Consider the following 27,706-nt stretch of genomic DNA (forward strand, 5'->3'; position numbering starts at 1 on the left):
AGGGACGCACTTCCTCCAACAAGGATATACCTACTTCAACAAAGCCACACCTCCTAATAGTGTCACTCCCTTTGAGTTTAGGGGGCCAATTACACTCAAACCACCACACAAGAATACTAGTTAAAGATTCATGCTCTGCCCCTGTCTGACAATAGCAAGCCTTCCCATTTACCTAGCTGACTCTCACTGAGCTCCTGCATGTTTACTGACTATACTGTATGATACAGTCAAGTAGTGGGATAGGGAGTTTCTAAAATAATTGCAGGAATGTGTGCCACGACACAGTTCCTTCACTTGATGTGTTTAGATTCATAAAAAACAAGGTAGTTGATCAAATGCACGAATGACCTGCTATGTCTGTGGAATCAAGAGGAGCCAGCTGAACCGACTGTGACAGTTCAGTTATAAAGTATGAATAAGAGTTACCAAGTGTCACAAGCCTTCCCTAAACTACTCTATTCTAATAGTGACAAAAGAAAAAAAAATGGTCAAGGACTCAAGAGCAATTGCATAGGTCTAGCACCCCCTTGAAAACTCACCATTGGCTTTGTGGGCCTCACAAAAAAGTTTGGGATTGGTCTTACTGCCAAAAGTAACATTGCCATGTCTTTTTAAAAAGTACATTACTAACCCAAAGAACCTATGTCTTATATAATCATCATAAGAGATAGGCTCTATTATGAACCTCATTTTATAGATATTGCAACTGAGGCTTGGGACTGTTAAATGATGACATCGAGGCAAAATATAATAGCACACAAGTTGTTATTTTAACCTACCACCATATGTTGTTAGTGTTTTCAAGAAATTGACTTTGCCACTCGTGGTTGATAGATTGGAGAGGGACAAAGCAGAGGCAGAGCTGTTAAAAGACTGATAGTCAGGTGAAAGATGACTAAAAGAATCACAACAGTATCACACACAAAAAAAGGGAAGGGAAAATGAGTGAAAAAGCAAGGTCTATAGTAACCTTGGTATGTTCTGAGAAAGGATGTCAGTGGCCTGAATCCATAGTTGACTCGTGCCGGGCGGTGGTGGCACACGCCTTTAATCCCAGCACTCGGGAGGCAGAGGCAGACGGATCTCTGTGAGTTCGAGGCCAGCCTGGTCTAGAAGAGCTAGTTCCAGGACAGGAACCAAAAAGCTACAGGGAAACCCTGTCTCGAAAATAAAATTTAAAAAAAAAAAAAAAACTATAGTTGACTCGTGTATTGAGCATGTATTGTTTCTCACAGGACTGTTCTTTGGATTTAGATGAAATGATAGATTAGTTAGATGCTTGTCATTCATTCAGCAAATATTGTACCCTTACCTTAGTCCAGGCAGCATTTCATGTGATGAAGAAAATGTCTTTCTAGTAGAGTTGAATCCCAGTGAGGATGGAAAGGGTCAGAGCCATGGAGAAATTCAGGGAACAAGCACCGAGTGTGGGAGAGGCTGCAGTGTTATGTAGGATCATCAGGATTGGCTCCCCTGAGGTAGGGGCAGCTGAGTAAAGCACGCTTCTGTTTCTGAGAGAAAAGTATTTCAGCAGGAAGGCATGGGCAACCATTCTGAGATGCTAGCATGCCTTTCTCACAAAGAAAGCACAGGCAGCAGGAGAGCTGATGCAGACTGGGAAGGAAGGGGAGTGGAAGAGACAAGATTTGATATAGTCATTTTCAGGCTCTTGCAATAACTGTGGCTTTCATTTGGAGGAAGATAGAAAACTCTGGAAGGTTTTTGGTGATTACTGAATGCCCTACCTTAAGAGATAAGGGAATGGCTGTGTCTGTGGAACTGGTGATTGTGTGGAGAACAGACTGAAAGAAAGGGGCAAAGACCTAAAGGAGACAACATGGAAGAGACCAACACAATGAAAAGTGATAATTCTCTTTCATGGAGCAGCTGACAGAATATGTGGTCATAGCAAAAAGATAAGTCATGGAAGAGATTGCTGCTTTTATGCTGAGTAATTGGAAGGGTAGGGTCACCACTGAGAGAGATGGAAGATGAAAAAGGAGCAGCTGGATGTTGGACAGGAAGACCAGAAGGTTTCCTGCAAATATTGTTTTAAACACCTTTAAATATCTAAGAGAAATCATCAGCTACAGCATGTAAATATGTATGGGAGAGGAAGGAGCAGGCTTTTATGTTTCTGACAGTGGTCCTGAGTCTTCTCCCATAAGACACTATGCCATCTCATCTTTCTAAAGTGAAGAGGGAACATTTTTATAAATAAATGTAAGGAATTAATTTTATAAAAATTTACATAAAAATATTTTTATAAGGCACAAGTATGGTAACTTACCTGTAAATCCAGCACTGGGGAAACTGAGTCAGAAAGATCATCAGTGTGAGCCCAGGGTGGGCTACATAATGAAATCCTTCCTCAAACATTTTATATATACACATAGATGTACATCTAGATCAGCAATTCTCAACCTGCGGGTTACAACCCCTTCAGCAAACCTCTATCTTCAAAAATATTTGCATTACAATTCATAACAGTAGCAAAGTGACAGTTATGAAATAGAAACAAAAATAATTTTATGATTGGGTGGTCACCACAACATGAAGAACTATACTAAAGGGTCTCAGCATTAGGAAGACTTGAGAACCACTGATATAGACAGACAGATGTGAACTGGAGAGGTAGGCCAGCTATTAAAGAGTACTTTCTCCTGCCTAGCTCTATTTTGGGGGGTTCTAATGTCCTCTCCTAACCTTTTCATGACTCATGCATGAGGTGCATATGCATACATTCAGATAAAACATCATACATGTAAAAAGAGAGATTTTCATAGAGCTAGAAAGGTGTCATGAGAGAACAGGAAGGTGTCTTGTGAGAAGAGGAGAAAGAGAACAATGAAACATGAAATCAGCAGTGGGGACTATGCTCATGGAGGGAGGGGACTAGTATTTGAAGGAATGCAATGAAGGAGGGAGATGAATGAAAGCCATGTACATTAACACATACATATGAAAATATCATAATTAATGTATTATTTTGTACATTCCTTGTAAAACTTAATTTAAAATGCAAATACACAGTCAAAGCTAATCACCTAAAAAGTTGTCTGTGGTTATTTTTCAATTCCTGACAAAGTATTGCTGTCATTGTGTAGGCATATGTAGTTTGAACAGCCTTCAAATTTAATTTCTAAAAATGTATTCATCTGTATATATAATTACTGTTTTAAAATGAAAATTTTTTTATTTCTAAAAAAAAGACAAACTGGTGTCTAAGTGGTGGTGGCTGAAGCAGTTCCTTCCATCATATGTGTGTGTCCACTGTGGGCCAGTGCAAACGTTTCTCTCTTTGGCTCAATAAGAGCTCCTCAGAACATTTATTCGCAGACTTATCTCTGATAAATTCTAGAGATCCAAACTGTCTAAGTAGCTATGCGCATGTGTTAAAAAAATAAAGTAAACTTTAACTGTGAATCTTCAAGTAGTTTCAAAAGGCCTGGTAAGAAGCCCCATATGGCAATACTTCGCTTGAGACACAGCATAAATTTAGATATAAACCCTGTGAAATCCATACTTGTCTTCATCATCCTAGTTTATGAAACTCTACTCTTTATGGTCCTTATAATAAAAATACAGAGATTTATATGAGAATATAATAGTGGATTACGAACAGAAACTGAGCAAAATACACTTTTAAATGCTCACTTAACCATTAACAAAAGACAGAAAACGCCGAGTTATCACTAGGTCAAGATAGCAGCATAATGCCTTCTTTCTTGCAACTAAGATACAAAATAAAAGCCGGGCGGTGGTGGCGCACGCTTTTAATCCCAGCACTCGGGAGGCAGAGGCAGGCGGATCTCTGTGAGTTCGAGACCAGCCTGGTCTATAGAGCTAGTTCCAGGACAGGCTCCAAAGCCACAGAAAAACCCTGTCTCGAAAAAACCAAAAAAAAAGAAAAAAGAAACAAAATAAGATGGCTAGGAATGTGGCAAAATTAGGAAGCATTTGCAGAACTCTCAGGAGACTGAGTTGTGCCAGCATAGACAGAGATGCATAAGGGAAGGCTCTTTTCCAGGAAGGAAAAAATCTTCTACTTCCTGTCCCAAACAGTCCATATTTAAAAAAATGAAGTCTTTCTGGCACTCTACTTCTTAATTTTTTTTCTAAAATCCTAAAATACAAATGCTATCAGAGCTAAAAACCAATGTGTAGCATGACAATTCTTCCAATTAAAGTTATAGATCAGATTTGAGGCACAAAAGAGAGTTGGGAAGCTTTTATAAATATTTTAAAAATGAAACATATCATTTTTCTATTAAAAATGTGACTCTGTTATAAAGTATAATTCTAATAATGTGGATTTCTGGAAGAATTAAGAGTGTAGTTGAAAGAAATGAAGGCATTTGGTCGCTAAAGAAAGAAAACCATTAATATCAAGTGTTTCTCTGGGGACTGGTTCTCCTTTGAATTCACAGTGCAACCTGATCCACCCATCGGCCTCAACTGGACTTTACTGAACATCAGTTTGACCGGGATTCACGGAGACATCCAAGTGAGATGGCAGCCACCACCCAGCGCAGACATCAGGAAGGGCTGGATCGCTCTGGAGTATGAAGTTCAATTCAAAGAAGTGAATGAAACTAAATGGAAAGTGGTAAGGGTCACTACATCCTACCCTTGGACATCTCTTCTTCCTAACTCAATACTCACTTAACTGTGATAATGTTTCCTTCCACCTAATACCACGTGCCAAGCTATGTGCCCTACAATTCAGTATTAGAGGAAAACTGATACAATCATTAAATTAAGATCTTAAAAGTCTGTATGACAACAAATGCTGATGTGAATCTTCCATGTCGATCTATGAAAGACTACTGGGTGAAGAAAACCACTTCCCTAGTCATCTTTGTTATTCAGTTTATCCATAGCACAAGGTCACACACTAACCATGCTGCTATCTTTAGAGATGTGGCTGAACATAAGTAGGATCATAATCAAGGTCACTAGTAGGTGATGACCAAATGTCTGCCCATGATTTTCACTGCTGCTACTCATTAGACCTCTATTAATATCTGTTAATAGGTCTCTCCAGGAGAAAGACATAGAGAAGGAATTTGCCCCATAGAGGTTTCAGAAAGATGTTCTGTTACATACCTCAGAGAAAATAAGTTAAGAGGTCCCCACATAGGTGAGCAGAAAGCAAATTGGCCCCTGAACTTCTCACTTCTCTGCCAAGAGCACAGGAACTCGGCACTGAGATAAATTCCCCATGGCACACAACAAGAAGGGAAACAGGATTACCATGCCATTCCAAATATAACTAATTCTAAATCAGTTTAACCACAACCACAGCCCTGGCCAAGATAAGCAATTTCTGGGTAGGCATGAGGTTGTACCCAGCACTCTGGCAGGACTCACTCTCCAAATTTTGAGACACGAGGCCCTGTCCTTCAGTGTAGCACCAAAATGAAGTTAATTTTGTCAACAGTAGAGAGTACAACTTGGCTGCTTCAAACAGTTACTTGTCTTCAAGGTTCTTTTTTCTGAATCATTTTAATTTAGGTATCTTGTTTGTAAGTTGGTACCAAAAAGGAGCTGGTTGGATGCTAAGTCAAATAAGACTTTCTAAATCTCAGTCATAATCAAACATTTATTCAACAACAAGGTGCAGGAACAACTATTTTACCCAAGGAACCAAGGGCGTCTGAGGTAGCAGTTCTCAAAATGAGAATCATTCACTTCTGAGGGTTCTTGAGACCATTCCAAGGGAGCATACAAGGTCAATGCTAATTTCACAATAAACTATAATAACATTTTTTATTCCATAATGCAAAGACAGTGGTAAAGAAACTGCTGATTCTTGGCATGAGTCAAGGCAGATGTCCCATTGTTTGCTAATAGTCATTATATTCTTCATCATTGTGACGTTCACAGTAAAGGGTGGGAGCAGTTTCATAGGTGTCTCTGATTAAATCTCAACCTTTGAGTCCGTCACTGTCTAAGCATCTGTGTGGAGCATGAAGAGAACACACAGTGCCTTTCGGCATTCCAAAGTCATGATGGAGCAAAAAACTTAAAAAACTGATTCAACAACTGAACTAGCAACTCTTTTGCATGAAACACAAATTTTACATGAAGAGCAACAGATATACTAGTAGATCATTATTCATATCTGACTTGTCAGACATTTCTCAAGAAGTCTACATTTCCAGTAAACATATAACAATGTTTGTACCTATGACCAATTTTATCTTTTAGGAGATATGTAAAAGTTGTCAAATGTGTATCTATGAGTTTGATAGCCTTCCAAATATATGAAGACTTAATTCCAAAAAGATCCACAGTGATATTAGAAAAAAATGGTGGTTTTGTTATATAATAAAATCTATGAAAACTTCCAAAGTCTACATCTTAGTGAACCAATATACTAGATAGAATAGTTTTTCAAATATTCTGAGAGGGGCTGGAGAGATGGCTCAGTGGTTAAGAGCATTGCCTGCTCTTCCAAAAGTCCTGAGTTCAATTCCCGGCAACCACATGGTGGCTCACAACCATCTGTAATGAGGTCTGGTGCCCTCTTCTGGCCTGCAGACATACACACAGACAGAATATTGTATACCTAATAAATAAATAAATATTAAAAAAATATTCTGAGAACAATTGTACTAGTTATCATTATTAATTATCATGTCAATGATGTTTTGAAATGTTTATACAAGGTATGATAGGAAGGCAATTAATGTATGCATTCTTTCACATATTTTTTGAACTGACAGTTTAAAATCTGCTCTCTTGTACATCAGTAGAATTCATAGTTACTAACTTCGGGCTCTAAGACAGTGGTTCTCAACCATCTGAATACTGCGACCCTTTAATACAGTTCCTCATGCTTGACCCCCCCAACCATAAAGTTATTTTTATTGCTACTTCATAACTGTAGTTTTGCTACTGTTATGAATCATAATGTACAGACCTATGTTTTCCAGTGGTTTTAAGTGAGCCCTGTGAAAGGATCATTAAGTCCCCAAACAGGTTGAGAACTGCTGTTCTAAGCTGTTCAATGGCTGCAGTCAGTATTTTTCTCCAATACTGCTGTCTCGGGGACCAACCTCCAGCATCAAAGGGCTTTGGCAGGAATCCGTGGAGTCAGCGAGGCTAAACTTTTCCATCTGCGGAGGATTAGGGGAAAAGGCACTCACAAATTCTCTTGGTGTTTTCCTTCTTTATTCTCTCTCCTTCTATCTCATGTTGTTTTACAGCTTTTACACCCCAACAGAATCTTCCAGGCAATACAAGAGTCAAAACAGTTGTAATCCATTTCTCAAGTGAATGATTATAGTTAAAAACATGTTTTTCATCTCCCCTACATGATTAAACATTTTATGTATTACAGGTGAAAAACAAATTATCCCAAGAAAGAACCCACATACATTCATACCCAAGCAACTTGTTATAGATTAACCATGTGGCAAGCAAGGTGTTCTTGTCAGATCTTTTACTGGCAGGCTGCATTTTGCAGTGACAAGGAAAGGGCCAATTACTTTATTACTTATTTGAAAGGTAATCTTATAAGAAATCTTAAAGAAATCACAAACCTAAACATTCATATATGAAAAAGAATCAATCAGCTCTACTTTATATCTTTAGGGTACATACCTATTTGTTAATATTTTTTATATCAGGAGATTGAGGACATAAATGGGTATAAGGAACTAATCATCACCTTTAGTCATCAATCAAACCTAGCAAGGAGAGTATGTCAATCGGCTAGCAATAATTGGGCTGCTTTGTTCTTGTTCCCTGACCTTAAAGAGTTCTGCATTCAACTCTGTGCCTTTCTAAAACTTTAGATTGCCATCTAGGGTTTTTCACCTCAATGTTATTTAACAAAAACATCTTAGTCCAACTTTGTTATTTTCAAAGCTTTGTTTCAGCTGTGACACATTCCGAGACCTGTGAACACATCTCCCAACATTAAGGTTGAAAGAATTTAAACTAGCTGGGCTGTTGGGACTCAACTGTTAAGTCATTAACTTGAGCTACAATTCATGCAGCTCCTTAGGTGAGACTCACAGATCCTGGCTGTGAAACATCCTTGTATTTCTCTTTATTCATGAAAACTCTGTATAAGCTATTATTACTATTATTAAATTAGACAGTACAGCGTAGGGAGGGGTCATCTTCTGAACAACTCCAAAGGTAAAAATGCCCAGTAGAATGGGATATTTCCAAGAGATAAGCACTACATTACAGACAGTGAAGAACTCCCCACTTTCACTCCTCACATCTTGCTAGATACCAGAGAAAGAGGGCCACAGCAAACATGTAAAGGCACAGCAGAAGCAAAAGACATTGTGGGGTCTGCAGTCCCAGAGTCTCCAATGACTTTCTGTTATATCCATTTTCCTGGGGGAAATGTGATCCTCTAGATATGATACCAATGACAGATCAATAAAACTATTCCACCTAAATCCAACTTACCATCCCAGTGAGTTTATTGCGTGCTGAAAGGAGAATAGATGAGGTTTACCTACAGGAGTGTGGATGACGCCAATGTGCCTACACTCGCAGGGTAACCGCCACAGCACATGACTCATGAAGGTGACATCTCAGCGAGTCCCTGCCCAGCTTGCAGGAGACTAAGGTGATTGGGCAGGTTCCCCTCCCCAGAGATACAGTGTACATAACCCTTGTAGAAAAGCCTTGTGAAAACCTCCTTCTGGAAGATCATGTTTCCATTCAGAGGAACTAGCTACACTGCACTTTTCTACACAGATTCTAGAGCAACAGACTTTCCTGAGGTAGATTTAAGACTTCTGGCATAAATGAAGTGTGTAGCTGCTCCCAGTAAAATTATTGACATTTTGAGACAACTATAGTATTTCTAGAATTATTTCAAATTCTGTGATTATTAATAAATGACTACCAAGATTTTCCAGAGAATACATATTCTACAGATATATAATCTGCTTGTAGCCTTTGGGGTATGGAAATATGGGGTTTTCTGTTCTAATATATTGCTCTATACAAAGGTCTAAAGTCCCAGAGAAGTAGGTAAAATATTTGTACTCATCTTTATAGTTCTGCCATGCTCAAATCTGTTATAACTTAATCTTCTCATGACCCAATGTAAAGACATAATCATATTTCTTTAAGCAAATGTGTACCTTTGAGATTATACTAAGAGAAATTTGAAGATTATTATTATTATTATTTTAGCAAAATTATTATTCTTTTAACAAAATGATTCATTACATAATTTGTCTCAGTGTATTTTATTTAATAGCCAACTCCCTCTGGACATGTTAAAATACTACTCAATTTCTAGTAACCCCGTGACTTGCATTTGTGCCTTGAGTTGCATAGTACCTGAGGCCCTGTGTCTTTATATTTTGTTTTGAAAGACGGGTCCTTTATGGTCAACATCCGTCCCACTCTACTCGTTGAGACTGGAAAAGGAATATGAAGTGCGCGTGAGATCCAGACAACGGAACCTGGAGAAGTACAGCGACTTCAGTGACGTGCTCTACATAACATTTCCTCAGATGAACGCAGTGACGTGTGAAGAAGGTAAAGTGGGGGTGGGAGTTAAACTGCTGCTATCATGACTTTGGGTGACATAGCAACTACCATGTGCCCACACTGTTAGTCTATTGTCTAGGTCAGCATACCCTAGTTTCATGTATCAGGGGCAAGACATTGAAGTCGCTATCTGGAGAAGATGTATGCATTAGAAAAAAAAACAAACAAAAGGAAAGACTGGAGAGATGGTTCAGTGGTTAAGAGCACTTCCCGTTCTTCCACAGGACCCAAGTTCAATTCCCAGCACCCACATTAAGAGATTGACAGCCACCTGTAACATCAGCTCCAGAAGATCCGCCATCTCTAGCCCTTGCTGGCACCTGCACTCACGTGCACACATACACATAATTAAAAATAATAAGATCAATTTTAAAGAAATAACAAAAGGATTCCATTTCCAAATTATTTGATTTAGGAAACATCTGAGGACAGGTCAAAACTCAAATAGGGGAATAAGGTGTTTGTTTGTTCCTGAACAGTAGAATTCTAAGGGAGTATTTTTTTTCCTTTATATATTTCTTTGTATGTATATTTTCAATTTTTTCTGCAATGTGTGTGTTTTGCATTTGTATCTGGATGAAATGGTAGTGCTTGTGGATTTGGGGAAGTACGGGCGTGGTGTGCATACTTAGAAAAAGCATAGTAAGCCAAGTGTTAGTCATATGCATGGGACGCATGAAGCGTTTGGAAATTCTACACAGGAGAAGCACAGAGATGACTCAGGATTTCTAGCTGTAGTTAGCTTCTGCCTTCGTGGGAAGAATATGGGGAACCAACCTCGAGGTAACTAGGGGCTATTTAGTCATAAGGAAAGAGATGGGGGGGGGTTCACAGACAAATTCTCCCAAGGCTCATAAAGTACACCAATATCTGAACGACCTCAGTACAATGTACATAAGCATTTTTAAAGCTATAAAACCTGTTCTACGTACCTAGGTATATCATGGTTACTCTGCCCTCACAATGTTGAACAGCCTCAACGTGAAAACTAAAATATTGTCATTACAGCTTAAAATATCAATTGAGCATTATTTACCTAGGTTTAACAAACAACAATTTCTTCTTGCCACAGAAGCCTTGGTGATATTCCTTAGATATTTGAACATATGAAAATATTACAGTTTTGACTTTTTTTGCAACCTATTTGAAACATGTGCTTTTGGTTTTAAATTTTTCCTTTTTAATAATACTGTGTTTTTGAAATTATAATATGATTATATCATTTCCCCTTCCTTTCTTCCAACACTCCCATACGCCACCATCACTGCCACCTCAATTTCTCTCAAATTTTTGACCTCTTTTTCTTTTGTTTTTTGTTTGTTTTTGTTGTTGTTGTTGTTGAGACAGGGTTTCTCTGTGCAGCTCTGGCTTTCCTGGAACTCACTTTGTAGTCCAGGCTGGCCTTCAATTCACAGAGATCCACCTGCCTGAGTCCCAGGTGCTGGGATTAAAGGTGTGTAACATCATTCCCAGCGATCTCTTTTTCTTTAACTGATTTTAAACACACACACATATATGTAAAAATATATATGTATACATGCATGCATGTGTGTTTTAATCTAAAGAGATTTACATTTACAGTGGACAAGCATGTTGTATCCTTGAGAAAGAAAAACAACCCCGATTCATCCACTGTGTTTCCATGGTTATCAAGAGAAACACTAACTTTGTCATATGAATTCAAATTAACAAATGTTTTCTTGTGGGAAAGGGCAGTGCAATGTAAACTTTGCTTCAATTATTCATAATTCTGTTAGTGAAATATTCTTTCCTGTTTTAGATTTCCAGTTTCCATGGTTCCTAATTATTATCTTTGGAATATTTGGAGTAGCAGTGATGTTATTTGTAGTGATTTTTTCAAAACAGCAAAGGTAGGTGGAAACATTCTAATATGTTTTTGCAAATTCTGATGTTCTTGTGCACTCCCCCGTGTTGTGTCAAAATTTCCCCTGTAGAGTAGGAGGTAACATCTTAATTAACTCAGAAAATTTAATTTCTGGTTTTGCCTTTACCATACCTGTACTCAGTCTGTAGTGTTCACCTTAGAAAATAGAGAGTTTAGATCAGGATGTCGTGTAGCACATTAAGAGATTTGCAATGGTGCCTATGCAGATGTTGACAGCACTTCCTTGACTGAAGAGCTCCCCAAAGCTGTTCAACAAGTCACCCCTTCACATCAGGACCCCACAGTATCCCTGGATCTTGAGCAGAATCTGTAACCATCATCATATACAATCTCACTGAAACAACAAACTGAACCCACCTGGACACTTCATTCTAAGAAACTTTCTCAAGTTTTTTCATAAGGTGTTGGTTTCAGATAAATTTTGGTTTCATTTAAATTATTTGCTCATCCTTGATTTTATATTTTACCTATGTTTGTAAATTCGGTCAAAATTCCTTCCAAGTTTTTAAGAAATTCTATTTTGCAGTCTCTTGGAGTCCAGAGAGTTGAGTACAACTATTCAACCATTGCTGTTTGAGCTTGTTTATACCATTCATCCTCTCTGAAAGTCTACATTTTTGTGTGCAATGTGATCTTTTAAAACCCTTCCAACAATAAAATATTATTTTTCCTCTTGAAAATTTAGATTGCAGAAAACATTTGTGCAACATGCAGGAAAAATATTGATATTAATTTCCCTTTGTTTACATTAAGATATTTTTAGAATATCATGAGATCATGAGCCTCTTTCTAGGGCAAATATGACTACCACTTTCAAGATTCCTAGGACTCAGTTGGTCTTTGTACTGTAAGTCCTGCATCCTGAAAATCTTCAGTTTTAGGCCACCAATAGTCAGTTGCTCTATCTAAATTAAAATCAAGCCCTTCAGCTGAAGTCTAGAGGTATCAGCGACTCAAAATGGGTTGTAGGAATATATGGTTTGGGCTTTCAGTTGTTGCAACAATCTAAAACTCTCAAACCTCAAAGTTAGCCATCCTCAAAATAGAATTCAACTAGAAATAATTCAGGTAATACCAGCACACTCTTGAATGCCAAGAATACTGAAGACTACAATTGAATGAACTCCATTTTCAACCATGTTTTATGTTCAATTTTATGATGTAAATGAGGGGGAACACAAAACTCACTGCATAATTTTTTTTTGTCGGGGGGATTTTTCGAGACAGGGTTTCTCCGTAGTTTTTGGTTCCTGTCCTGGAACTAGCTCTTGTAGACCAGGCCAACTTCGAACTCACAGAGATCCGCCTGCCTCCCGAGTGCTGGGATTAAAGGCGTGCGCCACCACCGCCCGGCCTCACTGCATAATTTTATTTTGAACTTATTTTTAGCCACATTCTTGTTTTATGAAAACTTCTACAACTGAAACAAAAGTGTTTTCAGTTGCTTGAGAAAAATAGATATATCTTTAGAATTGTAAGTAAAGTTTGAACTTGAATAATGCCAACAAGAATCAAATTAATGGATTTGAGTTAATCTATAGAATTAGTGAAATTCCAAAATTTATATGATGATGTAGTAAATAAAATTGCTATGTATATAAAGCCATTCACTTTTAACACTAGTTGTTGATTTCAAGTCATGAAGGACAAGAAAAGATGTGAAATTGTCTAGCTATATTAGCTTAAAATCATATGAAACAAACTATCATCCTCTCAATAAATCGGACTTTAAATATATTAAATATATATTCAAAATCATATATAAATGCGTATATATGTGTGTATATACATGTGTGTACATACATGTGTATATTGACATATATTATATGTATTTATATACAACAATTTATTGCTATAATAATATTAATTAATATTGTATAATATATGCTGCTTATAATTATATCATATGAAGTCATATAACCTATTTTAATTATAATAGTTAATAATATAATATATGTGTTACATTATATAATATATTACAAATATTATATATGCATATATGTGTACATATATGTATACATATTAGCCTCTATTTTGCTTTGTTTGCTCACACTAATTGATTTTTCACTTCTGATTCTTCTGCCTCTACCATTCTGTGGTGCTAAGAATTCAACCCAAGGTTCTATGCATCCTTACTAAGTAAACATTATACCAACAGAGTTCAGTCATCACCTCTAACTAAAAGAATGTTTTGCTTTCTTATTGTTTTTGGTGAGATTAGGAGGTGAAGAAATGGGTTTCACTGGACGTTTCCATGCATATATATCATCATGTTTCTTATTTCCTCCTATTGCCCTCCTCCTCCAACTCCTCTCCTTGCTGGTCCTCTTCTTTGTCCCTTCCGTTTTCTGCATATATATCACATTATCTTCCCTATTCTCCACATTCCCTTGCACCTCTTTTTCATCTCTCATAGCCTCCTTTCCACTTTTGTTTCCTATATATATGTGAATATACGGAGAAATTTAAATCTGCATTCTGTATCCGAATGAAAAGATGGTAGCTTTTGTTTTTCTGCATCTGCCTTATTTCATGGAACCTAACAATCTCCCGATTCATCCAGCTTCCCACAAATGTGATTTTATTTCTACTATGGCAGAATATAGATAAATATGTGCACCACACTTGCTAAGAGTATATTTTCTATAAATAATGAAGCTTTAAACAAACTGTAATGCTCAGTCAAAATCAACAAAATTTGAAATCCTTATTGCACTCCAATCAATTTCTTTCAATTTCCTACAGAAACCTTTATCACTACCCAGATCTACACATGATAAAAGCAGAAAATGATAGGAAATAGCACCAACTGGAACAAAACTAACACACAGTTCTAACGTTAGAAAGCTTTAAGTCTTGCTCAAGATCCCAGGGATGTCAAGGGCTCCAGGATCAATATATCTTTCAAGTTTGTGAAAGAAGTTTACCCTGTTATAATCCAGATGATTAAAAGTAATGGGTGGCAAAATTCATATTGACATTCATATTTGAATTAAGTAAATTTGGACATATTTTCAGCCCAGGCTATCTTTCCTCTGTGCTTGTTCCCACCGTATGGCCGACCCAGCCCTTGAGCTGAAAGGGCTTATGAAAGAAAGAGCTGCATTCCCATCCAGCAGAAGTGAGAAACTGTGTGACTGTAGATCCTCAGTGTAATTCTTGTTTCTATTTTGGAGTGAGGATTTTGCTATAAAGCATGAGATGTTGTGAGACTCCTAACAATGGGAGGGGGTGTGTCTCTGACTTTTTTTCCTGCTCTTGAGACTCTTTTCCTCTTATTAGGTTGCCTGGGCCAGCCTCCTTTTAAGAACTTTTGCCTTGTCTTATTGTATCTTGTTTTGTCCTGTTTGACTATGTCTCTTGGAGACCTGCTCTTTTCTGAAGAGGAAACAGAGGGAGAATTGATCTAGGGGAGATGGGGGCAGGAGGGTGGAGGAGTGGAAGAAGGGTAAACTATGGTTGGGATGTATTGTATGAGAGAAGAATCTGATTTCAACAACAGCAAAAAATGAGACTTCTAGCTTAGCACTGAATGTTGAGATGTTTAACAAACTAGGCCGATCTCCCTTTGGCAAGCATGACCTGAAGTAGAGAGCCATCACTCCCATTAGAGGAGATACACAGCTTACCGGCATCACCAGTCCTCTTAATAATAACACTGCAACCCACCTGATTCATTGATTTATACTACTAGCTTGGGCCTTCAGTTATGCTAGCAACAAATAGATGGTTTATTCTAATTTGTTCAAGCAGCTTCCGTGTACTAAGTAATAGAATTTTAACAAGACACAAAATCTATAGAATAAAGATTAAAATTAATTATTCTAGGGACTAGAGAAGTGACTTAGCAGTTAAGAGTGCATACTTCTCTTGTAGAGAATCTAAGTTCAACTCCCAGCACCACCTAGGGGGGCTCACATCTGCCTCTAACTCCAGCTCTCGGGGATCTGAAGCCCTCTTTTTGCCTCACTTGGCACTCTCTCATCTGTGGAGTGTATTCAGGGAGACACATAAAATAAATCTTGAGGGGAAAGGGGTTCAAGAGAGGACAACTAGGAGAAGCTAGAGGAAAGAAAGGAGGGGAAATGTGAGGTAATTCAATTTCAATTAAAAACATTAAAAATAAACCTTTTCTCCAAAGAAAAAAATAATCTCAATATTTGAAGGAGAAACTGTAAATACATCGTAATATTATGTATATAAATCTATCCTAGTTAGAGACAGTTCAGAATTAGTCTGTCCTATTTAAAATGGTTATTCAACGTCACGCTGGTTAGAAGTCATCTTGAGTGTTTTATGGTTGCTATGGACTGTGCAGTAGTAACTCAGTCCCCTCCCCCACTCTCTTTTTCAAGGGTGAAAACGACTTTGGTTTCACTTTATGGACCAGTTTGTTTGCTTCTTGGTGCTGTGTGCTTTAAAGGTGGAATCCTATTTATGAGTTACTTGGAAATTGGCTCTAGACAGAGTTAGATTCCTCCAGTCAAATATTAAAATTGGCTATTCATCAAAAGTGCTAAGAAAAGAAAAAAGAAAAAAATAGAAGAAACCATATTTTACTGAAATGATCTTAAAGGCTTTTGATGATGTTTTTCTCCTGTACTTTTTGTCACCAACTGTTTCTCATAGAACATGTAATCTTTAAGATCTGTAAAAATAAAACTTTATTTGTTTTCAAGGATTAAGATGCTGATTTTACCCCCAGTCCCGGTTCCAAAGATTAAAGGAATTGATCCAGATCTTCTCAAGGTAATTAACTCTAAGCTGTGGGTCATTCAGTTAAGTACACTGAAGAACACTGTCCTCTATTGAAAGGGTTTGAGTTGTTTGGTTGGTTGGTTATTGGTTTTGGTTTGGTTTTGGTTTGGTTTGGTTTGGTTTGTTTTTTGCAAGCTCAATATATCCTACTGAACATTATTTAATCGTTTTGAGTTGTTCTTAGGTCTCCATTTTCTGTCTGTTTCCTAGGAAGGAAAACTGGAGGAGGTGAACACCATCTTGGGCGTTCATGACAACTACAAATCTGAACTCTACAATGATGATTCGTGGGTCGAATTCATTGAGCTAGATATCGATGATGCAGATGAAAAGAGTGAAGGGTCGGACACAGACAGACTTCTAAGCGATGCCCATGAGAAATCACTCAACATCCTGGGGGCAAAGGACGATGATTCTGGGCGCACCAGCTGTTATGACCCTGACATTTTGGACACTGATTTCCACACCAGTGACATGTGTGATGGTACCTCGGAGTTTGCTCAGCCACAGCAGTTAAAAGAGGAAGCCGATCTCTTGTGCCTTGACCAGAAGAATCTGAAGAACTCGTCTTCCTGTGCTTCCCTTGGCTCTCTGCACCCCTGCGTTACCCTAATGGCGGAAGACAAACCACAGCCACTTCTGAGCGGTGAAACTGAGTCAACCCACCAGCCTGCCTCTACACCGATAAGCAATCCTGCTTCACTAGCAAACATCGACTTTTATGCGCAAGTAAGCGACATTACACCAGCGGGCAGTGTAGTCCTTTCGCCAGGCCAAAAGATTAAGGCAGGGATAGCCCAGTGCAACTCGCAGCCACAGCCGGAAGTGGCTGCGCCCTGCCAGGAAAATCACAGCATGAACAGTGCCTACTTCTGTGAGTCAGATGCCAAAAAGTGCATCGCTGTGGCCCCTCACTCGGAGGTCACGTCATGTGTAAAGCCAAGCTTTAATCAGGAGGACATTTACATCACCACAGAGAGCCTTACCACTACTGCCCGGATGGAGACGGCAGAGCTTGCTCCGGATGCTGAGATGCCTGTCCCAGACTACACCACTGTCCACACCGTGCAGTCTCCACGGGGTCTTATACTCAACGCAACCGCTTTGCGTTTGCCTGACAAAAAGAAGTTCCTCTCCTCGTGTGGCTATGTGAGCACAGACCAACTGAACAAGATCATGCAGTAGCCTTTCCTATCTAAATAGCAAAGAAATGGCTGGGCATGAATGCCTAAACCAAAATCAGGTTTTAAATCTGTGCTGGGAGAGTGAGATGGTGTGTGTGGGTTCTAAAATACGTTTTTCTGGAAATGTTGAAACATTATCATAAAGTGGAAAATCAAGAATACTTAATCAGATAGATACTCCCATTGGAATTATAAATACTTTAAAGAATCGTCTCTAATACTGCTTAGTGGCAGTGATTGTCTGTATTGTGGGTCTTAATTTTGTGATACTAAGCATTAAATAGTTACGTTTTTCATGTATGTAAATCATGCTTTTTGAAAAAGCAAAACAATCAGGTGGCTTTTGCAGTTCAGGAAATTGAATGCCGATTATAGCACAGGCTAATTTTTTTTTCTTTTTTAAATAACTGGGAACTAAAATCTAGGCGAGAAGGTAAGGCTAGTTTGGATAGGTAAAGCACTTATTTTGACAAAAAAAATTGATAAAGATATTTTTAATAATTTACACTTAAGCATGGCTATTTTATAATATACCACACACATATTGTAGTTCACAACGATCCATGCAAGGATGTTAGAAACTACAGGGTAGAGCGTAATGCTCTGGTCAATGAACCTAAAGAAAAACAAACAAGTTAGATTTTTTACAAAGCCCTTTTTATAAGCCCCAAATTTTCTTAAATCTACAATGTCCAATAACCTGCATTATTGGAACGAATTCATTTTAAAGGTTTAAATGGATATTTTTTTAATTTATAAAACAAAATTTTTATACAGATCAACATATCGCACACCCAACAATGACAGACAGGATAGTAACAAACAGAACACTTTCCTCACCAAATTTAAGTCCAAACCACAGGGCTCCACGCCAAGAGAAGCAGAAGTGACAGTGGTCCTCATCAGTCAGGATGTGGAAGAGCGGCGGAAACATGTGGAGTAGGATTTTGAGAGCCCAGGGGTTGGGAGAAGAAGGCTCCCACACCTGTGCAGCATTGTCTCTTCGAACACAGCTTGGTTTTTACAAGACCCTAAGAATTAATTCGTACGAAAGGAAAGTCACCTGTTGAAGCACAATGGATAAAGTCAACCAGGAAGTAGAATAGAAAACTGAAGGCCTAGATCTCTGTTTCACAGCCAGACACATACTTCTAACTCATAGGGGAAAAGGGGACAGAATAAATGAGTTTCCCATCACAAAGGACAACTCAGAATCAATTAAACAAGTAGCAGAAACTTTGTCGTCAAACCTTTTATAAGGTGTATTTTAAATAGTAAGAAGGGATTTATCACTTCTTATTTACCCCCAGGAAGATTAGTCTCAGCCAAGGTAGAAAAATACCCGATATAAAAATCACTCTTGGACTCCCTAATAACATAAACATAGTTTTTTTGGTTAGCCCCCCAAAAAGATGTGTGAGAGAAAGAGGACTCTCAGCCCACTGAAGAATACGTCTCATTTTTAAGTATTTTTTAGAAGCTTGAAACTTTAAAGTTACCTTTAACTTTTAATGATATTTACCATTTTGCTCAGACCTTTGTGGGGAAACGGGCTTAATGTTTAGTGGTTTTAAATTCTCCTTCTTGCAGGAGAGACAGTGACAATCTAGCATTGGGTGTTTACGGTTCACTGTGTTACTTACTTGGTAATCAATTTTAATAGATTTTTCTGCTACCTTGCTGCTATGGTTTCTCCAATGGCTACATGATTTAGTTCACATGAAAAATCATCAACTAGGAATCTATTCAGCTTAAAGACGTGTGTTTTGATGAACTATCTTACCATTGCACCATAGGCTGACCATGTTTCTATAGCCAAAATTAGCTAAATACCTCAATTAGTCCCAGAATGTCAGTTTTGGTACTCTGCTGGCCACACAGCCATTATTCACAGTATGACTAGTTGTGTCCAGCAGTCTGTATTTAACTTCCTTATATGTCTGTGGATTTTCCCCTTCAAAGTTCAATAAATTTATTTTCTTGGATTTCTGATCGTGTGTTCCTGTTAACCCCAAAATGAAAGCACCCCAACCCAGACTCTGTTCTGAGACCCGCACAGTAAAGGAAATGGCAAAGTTAGCTTAAATAACAGCAGGTGGTGGATCAAAAGGAGCAGAGGGACAGGGGGTGACTAAGATACTCTTTGTCTTGTATGGACTGTGTCCTCTCTTGAGGCTACGACTTTACGCAGACAGAGACCTACAGAGCCATGCTTTGAACACATCTTAACAGTCCAAGCTGATGTGAAGTCTGTGGGAAATGGAAAGAGGGAGAAGGTTGGCATTCTCTCTAAGATGCATTGCTAGCTTGACCTAGTAACTTCTCCTGGTCAAAATGATCTCTTACTGGTAAGTCACATGGGGATGGATTGCAAACTACAAAATCTAGAGATACACTATGCTTTAGACTTCAGTAGGACTCCTGTAGCCGAGCAGATGCCATGTGGGAGACAGCGGAGGTGATGTTTACAGAACTGTAAAAAGAGCTATTAATGCCACTGGAGTAAAAACTTTTAGGCCTGGGAACCCCTTCCCCAGCCTTGAGATTCTATCCCTTGCAAATGAGCTGCCACTTGGGGAAGGAAAGGAAGTGAAATCCCCGCTGGGCAGCTGTACAACCAGCTGCTACATGAACTGTTGCCAATGTTGTGGTTCTGAAGCAGAGAGCTTGCTGCTACATCCTTCAGAATAGACGAGGACCAAGTGTGTTCTGTGGTTCTGTGACCATCTGATTGCTTGTTTGAGCTAAAATGGTCCTCCCCAGACCCAGATGTATTTGGAAACATTTGCTATTTCTTGAACAAAGTTTGTGGTTCCTAGCTCTACATTCTTGCTCCTGCCCCTTTCTCAGCAGGAAAATCTCCACATATCAAATGTCTATCAAAATCCTTCTTCAATCAAGGTTCAGTTCAAATGCCACCATGAAGAATCAATCCTCCGATTGTCTCCAGCCTTACTTAAGTGATCATCCTCTCCTCTGAGCCGTTTTTCATGGCGTTTATCATTCCTTGCCCTTTAGTTTGCCTGGAAGTCATTTAGGATAGGGTTACTTACATACATTTCCTGAAAGCACCTGATCCTAAAATGTTTTTAAATGAATAATTATAAATCAAAACAAGTTTAGGAAACATTTTAAGTTATACTCCTCTCTGGGACAGCCATGGCACATTTTTAGATTTGTAAACATTAAAAAAATAAGTTTAACACACTATTTTCAAATTTACTTAAAGATGAAATATATCACATAGATTAGAGAAGGATGAAATTAGATTCAGATATTTTACCATGTACAAAAATCAATTTGAAATGGACAAAAGATCTAAAGGGAGAGAATGGAGCAAGAAGGGTTAAATTTGGGTGAGGGACTGGAGGGTATGGTAGAGAATGAAATGTTGGGAGGGACTGCACTAAAGACCTTTAAAAAAAGACAATTGAAAACCTACATCTGTAGAAGCTTCCTAAATACATATTCCTACATGTTATATATGTATACATATATAATATACATATATGAAAATGAACTAAAATAAACTTACCCTGTTTCAAGACAGCAATGCCCCTCGTAGACGCTACTAAAAGGCCTAGTGACAGGAAGAAATTACTTTTTTGGAGTTGTTGGCCACTGAGATCTCATAGACCTCCAAATTTCACAGGCCATTGCCATTGCTTTTGGTTACACTCCAGAACTTGATGGTAAGACTCAGTTGCTGAAGCTACCACAAACTTGAATCATGAACATGGCAAACTCAACGTGGTATGGACTTCTAAGCACTGCATGTACGTGGTGCACAGACATATATGCAGGAAAGACACCCATGCACTTAAAATACAACTAAATAAACATTTTTTCAAAGTTTCTGCATCACAGTTAAATATTTTCAAGGTTTTTCCTGAGCAGCAATTCTCAACAGTGAGCTTAACATCCTCAATAAGCCATATGATGAGCACATGTGCTGTCTAGGGTTTATTATTCCATTCATAAAGTAAGAGCACTTCAAATTTAGTATGATTCTGAAAGGTTCTTCATAATAGTAAATGTATACTGTCATAGAATTAAAGCAACCAGCCTCAATCCCTCTAACAAAACATCTGCGTTGCCCTTTGACCCTGTGAAGGTGGGCACTGATTTATGCTCAGTAGTTATGACAGTCCTAGGTGACATCTCTCAAAATAAAGCAGTCTTGTTTACATTTAATATTTGTTACTTAATGTAACTACCTTCATCAGTTATCTGGGAGCTTCTGGATGGCTTGCTCCAGTTTCTGTGCCCACACTTGCCGCTTCTCTTGTACACTCGTTATGAAGATGACTCCTTCTCTTCAAACCTCACAAAGACCCTCTGCTGGGCTTCCTGTTCTGCTTCCGTAGCCTCCTCACCTCCCTCAGCCTTCAAAGGCTCAAAGAGACTCAGGCTTCCTCTCAGCACTCAACTTCGCCCCAAGAGAACATTGTGGCCACTTTGATCTTCTGTGCATAGTGTTCCTGCTTTTTCTGAAACAAAAATACTACTATTCCACATTGTCGGCCACATGGAGCTTTTATAAAGTGCTGTCTGTTCACTACTGAGACCTCAGTGTCTTCCCACTACTGCCCACCTCCAGGGCAGCTGCCCCTCCCCTTCTCCAACTCTACTTCACAGGGCACTGCAAATCAATGCCAACAATCCCTTCACTTTCACACCTTGGGCAAACATCTGATACCAAATAACTAGCTTTTAGCCTATCTTATCTTTTAACATCCCTTTCTCACTAAGTGACGTCACTTCTGGTTTTGATATAAAGTGAAATATATACACTTACTTTTTATACTTAGACTTTTAGACACCACTGAAGAATGATTAATTGGCCTCAAGTTTTTGCTCCTCAGCCTTTTGAATAAGACCAATTTATAGTCATTGGCACAACTTTAGTATCATTGTTTCTTAGGGAATAAGGTGACCTGAGGAAAGGGAGAGGAGGGGAGGAATGTCAGTCGGTGACGCAGTTAGCGCACAAAACAGTTAAGTTTACCATTTAATATGGGCCTTGCGTATAGCATCCACAGGCAATTGCAATAGTAATATCAAACATGACTGATCGGCAAACCATCATGACAGGTAGAATAGTAATAAAAAGTTTGAAGTACGAAAATCACCAAGATATGGTACAGAAAGACACAGGAAGGGAACGCACTCTGTCGAAAAACTGAAATAGGTTTGTCTAAGACTGGGTGCTATAAACTTCCAATTCATAAAGCATGCAATAAAGACAAGAGCCATAACCTAGGTCTGTCTGCAGCGGCAAAACTTCCACTGTTATGCTCATCTTTAACACTTTAGAAAAGCTGTTCTAAAAAGAATAACACTCCTGGCACAAAGGAAAATGATAAATTCCAAAGGGATATAAATTTGAATGGAACGTTTTTATATGCTCTCATTAAACTTTTATCCTGCAAAACTTCCTTTTAAAAAGGCAAAACAGCTGTGTGATTAAGGTAACCCAAGAGTCTCCTCATTTCAGCCCAGGTGGATTACTGATAATCTGAGGGATGACATCTTTTTTAATAAACTCCTGCCCTTATCCGGGACTTCTGACTTTTTCTGAAGTCTGAAGCTTACAATACTGGGAAATGTTTATGTTGCCCTTCCTGGGAGGAACATATTCGCTGTGGGACTGCAGGACAATGCTAATATGTTACTGCCCAAACAAAAATAATTCACACTTCACTCCTGCCTGCCAAGTTAAAAAAAAAAATCACCAGATAGAACTTCAGATAATAGATTTTTTTCATTACAGCCCCAGGAAGCTATCTTTAAAGGAACACACAGAAAGCAATTTTCTATTGATGTTTTTAATAATGTCTATGTGATTGTTCTGTGGGCATTAAGAGATGTCAGCAGCATTTGATAAAGGAATGAAACTCCCTATCAGGAAATTGTTTTCAATTTGTCTTTCCCAGTGGAGCGATATGCAAATATATGAAGAAGGAAGATGCTTGCTGTTCTTGTTCATATGGCAGCACACAGCCAAACTAGCAGACCATGACAATTTCATAAAGTGCCTTCTCCCATATTATTTCACCTAAAAGAACAAATCAGTTGTAAGCAAGTCAAACACTAATTATTAATACTTTATGGATGAAAACAAAACAGTGTTTAGAAAATGCAAATGATTTACCTAGTTAATCAACTAAGTGACTGGATCATAGTAAAGACCCAGCACCTTCAACTGGTTAAAGGTTAAGAAACAAGGCAAACTAAGTATGACTTGATAGAGGAAACGCTTCTAAAATGGTTCAAAATGCTAAGAAAATTAAAATCAATTGCTTGGAATTTAAAGACATTTCCAGTGCACATGCACATAACAGACACATGTATACATAATTCAAAACTTCCAAAAAAATAAGAACAAATCACACCCAAATCCAGTAGGTGGAAAAAAAGAATAAAAATCAGAACAGAAATAAATGAAATAGAAGCAAAGAAAATAAGACAAAGAATCAATGACTGTAAGAGCTGGCTCCTTGAGAAGTTAAGCAAGATCAATAGACCTTTAGCCCCATTAACCAAAAGAAAGAAAGAAAAGACCAAAAATAACCAGAATCACACATGAACTGAGAAACATTACAACAGGCACTAAAGAAATTCAGAATATTATAAAGACCTACACGCCATTAAATTAGAAAAATCTAAAAAGAAATGGACACACCTCTAGATCGATATGAACCATCAAATTTAAACCAAGAAGTGGTCAACAGATTAAACAAGCCCTTAAGAAAAAAGAAAGCCGAGAGAGTAATAAAGTCTTCTGACAAAAAAAAAAAAAAAGCCCACCCAGATGGATTTACAGCAGAATTCTCTCAAGCTTTCAAAACAGATCTAAAGCAGAGCTTTTTAAATTATTTGGGGGAAAAAAAGAGAAAGAAACAGGTGGAGCACTTCCAAAACTTCTCTGGTGAAGCCAGTATTTCTTTAATACCCAAGCCAGGTAAAGAGAAAAACCAAAGAAAGAAAACTGCAGGTCAATATCCTTGGTAAAGATTCCCAATAGCCATTTATTTTTAATATTCCTATGTGTTGGTGCTAATATTAAGGAAGCCTTAGCTGAGCAACAGTGAGGACTACATTTCTCCACTTGGATCCAATACTTACACTCTGCCATTAGCACCTTTCAAATAATGAAATATGAATAATCCTATAACCATTTATAAGTCTCTGCTTGACAAAATTTTAATCCTATAGAAAAATTAAATTAATGAAAGTAAATCTTGTATTTCTCATTCAAAAAAAAAGTTGCAGCTGATACATTTTCAACTACTATGGAACAATATAATATTGGAAATTATAATATTTTTGAATACTTGAAGCAAGAAAGCCAATCATCCTTTAAGTGCAAAATTTCACTTAATTAGTACAACAATGTTAATGGGTAGAAACTTTATTAATCATACTATACAGATAAAAAACTGAGAAATACACCTAAAGTGTTCAGCTACAACCTATGTAAGAGTACATGTCCTAGATCCATAAGCCAGTAAAACAAACACAAAATGAGAAACTGTATCTGTTAACTGAATCTGGTACTTGGAAAGACCTATAAATCACAGGAATGAATATGGGTTATTATTTATTTAATCCTGCTGACTGATATAAACCAAGTATAACTGTGGCTTATTTATGACTTATCCAATGAATCTGGCAGTCGCTGAATGTTGATCCATGGTCTAAGAAACACATTTAAGCACCTAGGAGGCAGTAAATGATTGAAGGAACCTAGAATGGCCCAGTGGGAGGGGCTCCAGGAGAGGGCACAGACTGTCCAGGAGAACGGCGGACCCATAGTTGAGGGAACCTGTTTCCCACCAGGAAGAGGACAGCAATCTAGAATGGACTGGACCGACCTCGGGTGCCCAGAGCACCTGTGTGGAGACTGGAATGTGCGCCTTGGCAGGTACGTTCCAAGGTCTTCCTGGGAGTTTCGAACTTCAGTTTCCATAGGTTCTTTTCCTTACACCTCTTCGAAGCGTCCTGGATTCCTAGTGTCTTGTCCCATCCGTTTCTCTCACACCCCTGGCCCTTGCCCGCACCCCTGCGTGTCTGTTGGGCCCCGAGGACACTTGGTGGGCCTGAGTCACAGGCTCTGAGAGAGAGTTCTTGGAGAGTTCAGAAGAAAAAAGAAGCGACCCTGAGCCCCGCTCCTGGCACCTGCAAGTACTGGCCAGGGCTGAGGAGATGACAAGAGTTGAAGCCAAAGAAGGAAATGGAACTATTGGCTAGCCTGTGGCCTTGAAAGTCTTGAATCATTCTGCTCAGTAGAGAAGTCTCAGGCACTGAATCTCTGAATCACAAGGTTCTACTGGGCAAGACCACTTCTGTTGAAAGAATCTGGACCTAGGAAATTGAGGGGAGAGGGAAATTAAGAAATCTAGAAGTGACTGGGCAGTAGTGGCACATACCTTTAATCCCTGCACTCAGGAGGCAGAGGCAGGTGGATCTCTGAGTTTGAGAACAACCTGGTCTACTAGTGAGTTCCCGGACAGCCAAGGCTACACAGGGAAACCCTGACTCGGAAAACATCTAGAAATGGATGTGACAGAAGCAGGAAATAGTAATTAGAATATTAATGTTACGTTTTTGTTTGTCCCGTGATGGGGACTTCTACCCAGTACTTCACTGCCTGCCTCCCACCGCGCGCGCGCACAAACACACACACAGGCTTGCTTGTCAAGAAAATGCACTTCCATTGATCAACATCTTCAGTCATAATTACAAGTTATATATGTTATATGAAGAAAAAAGTGGAGATAACCTAGGCTCAAATTAAAATGCATTTAGTTCAGTAATCTAGTTCTGAGGCAGAATAAGTTTTTAAAAATTATTTGAAACATTAGGGACTAAAGAAAAATAAAATTAGAGAGAGGTTTTTAAATCCTTCAAATTATCCTCTAGTTTAAGTAACAATATCAGCTAGTGATGTTTTTAACTTTATTCAACAAATAACTACTTATCATAGAGGGGTCTACTATAATTATTTTTTTTACCATAAGAATCAAGTTTTACTAAGGAAAATTTTGTTTCGTTTTGTTTTTTTCGAGACAGGGTTTCTCTGTGTAGATTTGGTGACTGTTCTGGAACTTGCTCTGTAGCCCAGGCTGGCCTCGAACTCACAGAGATCTGCCTGTATGTGCCTCCCAAGTGCTGGGATTAAAGGCATGCACCACCATTGCCCGGCTAGAATTTTAAATATAATTTTACTTGTGATTCAGAATTGATAATATTTCACTAAACTGAAAATACATAACCAAAATTCAGATTCCAAAACCATTAAAGCTGCTACTATCAAGTAATAAAAAAGAAGAAACTGCAATTTCTTGATGGAGTAATGTCAGGCAACTCCCAGTTTAACAACAATATGACCACCAAAAAGATATTTTTGAGTAACTGCTTCAGGAATTTTATTTACTGTTTACTTTTGACTAGTTCACGTCCAATATATCGGCTTGTAGTCCTTCCCCAAATCTAGAATGCCTGAGCTTCAGATTTGCATTTCACCACCGCTTTCACTTATGAAAAGTCCAGCGACAAGTATTTCATACTTTGACACTGTATTAGTCTTGATTCTGTTAAGACACCTTCCCACTCCGACATATAAAATGCTGGCTGTATTCACTTTCTCCATCCTGTGTGGATGAGTTCACCTGTGGAATTCTGAAGCACGTTTTATGATTGGTTCCACAGGGTTAAAACTGAAAAACTTTTGCTTATTTCAGTTCTTAGCTGTTACTAAAAATTAATCATATCCCAAAAAACAGGAAAAAATGGAAAAGCATAGAAATACAGAAACATTTGTGTGAGCACATTATTTTCTATGTATCATTTATTTAATAAACATGCTGCCAGACAAAATATGAAACATACGCAAGCTAACAAGGTATCTGTGGCATAGCATTTAAAAAGCATGTTTAGCATATCAAGTGAGAATGCTTACCTTTAAAGTCACACCTCAGATTGGATAATAGATTGGATTTAAGTCCAGCCAGGCTGATATGCAGAGAGGTGAGTGTTAGGCAGTGGCATTAGTAGATTTTATTAAATATTGGAAGCAAGTAATTTCTCTACATGTATACATAACCCTACAAATTTTAGGTGTGTTTAGAGAAAAATTGGCAAAGGTGGGTGTGGTAAAGAGTAGAGAAAACAATGCATTTCACTTCTGCTAATACTGAGTATAACAAAAGTCCTCCAAGTAAAATGGAGCTCAGAGGATAATTAGTGTTTGAACTACGACCAATGCTGCAATACTCTGGGTCTTCCTTAGTATTGTCTACTCTTTGTTATTTCAGGC

At 38.3% G+C, this 27,706-nt stretch overlaps 1 protein-coding gene across 2 annotated transcripts in view; it reads left to right on the top strand.

Annotated features, from left to right (window-relative positions):
• LOC121444546 (growth hormone receptor-like) overlaps window positions 1-19,370 on the top strand; it is a 265,658-nt gene extending 246,288 nt beyond the window's left edge. For both annotated transcript variants that reach the window (XM_041646371.1, XM_041646372.1), the window contains exons 6-10: window positions 4,431-4,609; window positions 9,360-9,525; window positions 11,318-11,408; window positions 16,123-16,192; window positions 16,412-19,370. In XM_041646371.1, coding sequence (XP_041502305.1) covers window positions 4,431-4,609; window positions 9,360-9,525; window positions 11,318-11,408; window positions 16,123-16,192; window positions 16,412-17,386 — 1,481 coding nt within the window. In that variant the 3' untranslated portion in view covers window positions 17,387-19,370. The remainder of the gene's footprint in view (window positions 1-4,430; window positions 4,610-9,359; window positions 9,526-11,317; window positions 11,409-16,122; window positions 16,193-16,411) is intronic.
• Window positions 19,371-27,706: the final 8,336 nt, after the last annotated feature.

Source organism: Microtus oregoni, unplaced genomic scaffold (genome assembly GCF_018167655.1).
Source record: "Microtus oregoni isolate MIOR12 unplaced genomic scaffold, Mior012 000132F_ref0000261, whole genome shotgun sequence".
In the NCBI taxonomy this organism is placed as follows: Eukaryota; Metazoa; Chordata; class Mammalia; order Rodentia; family Cricetidae; genus Microtus; species Microtus oregoni.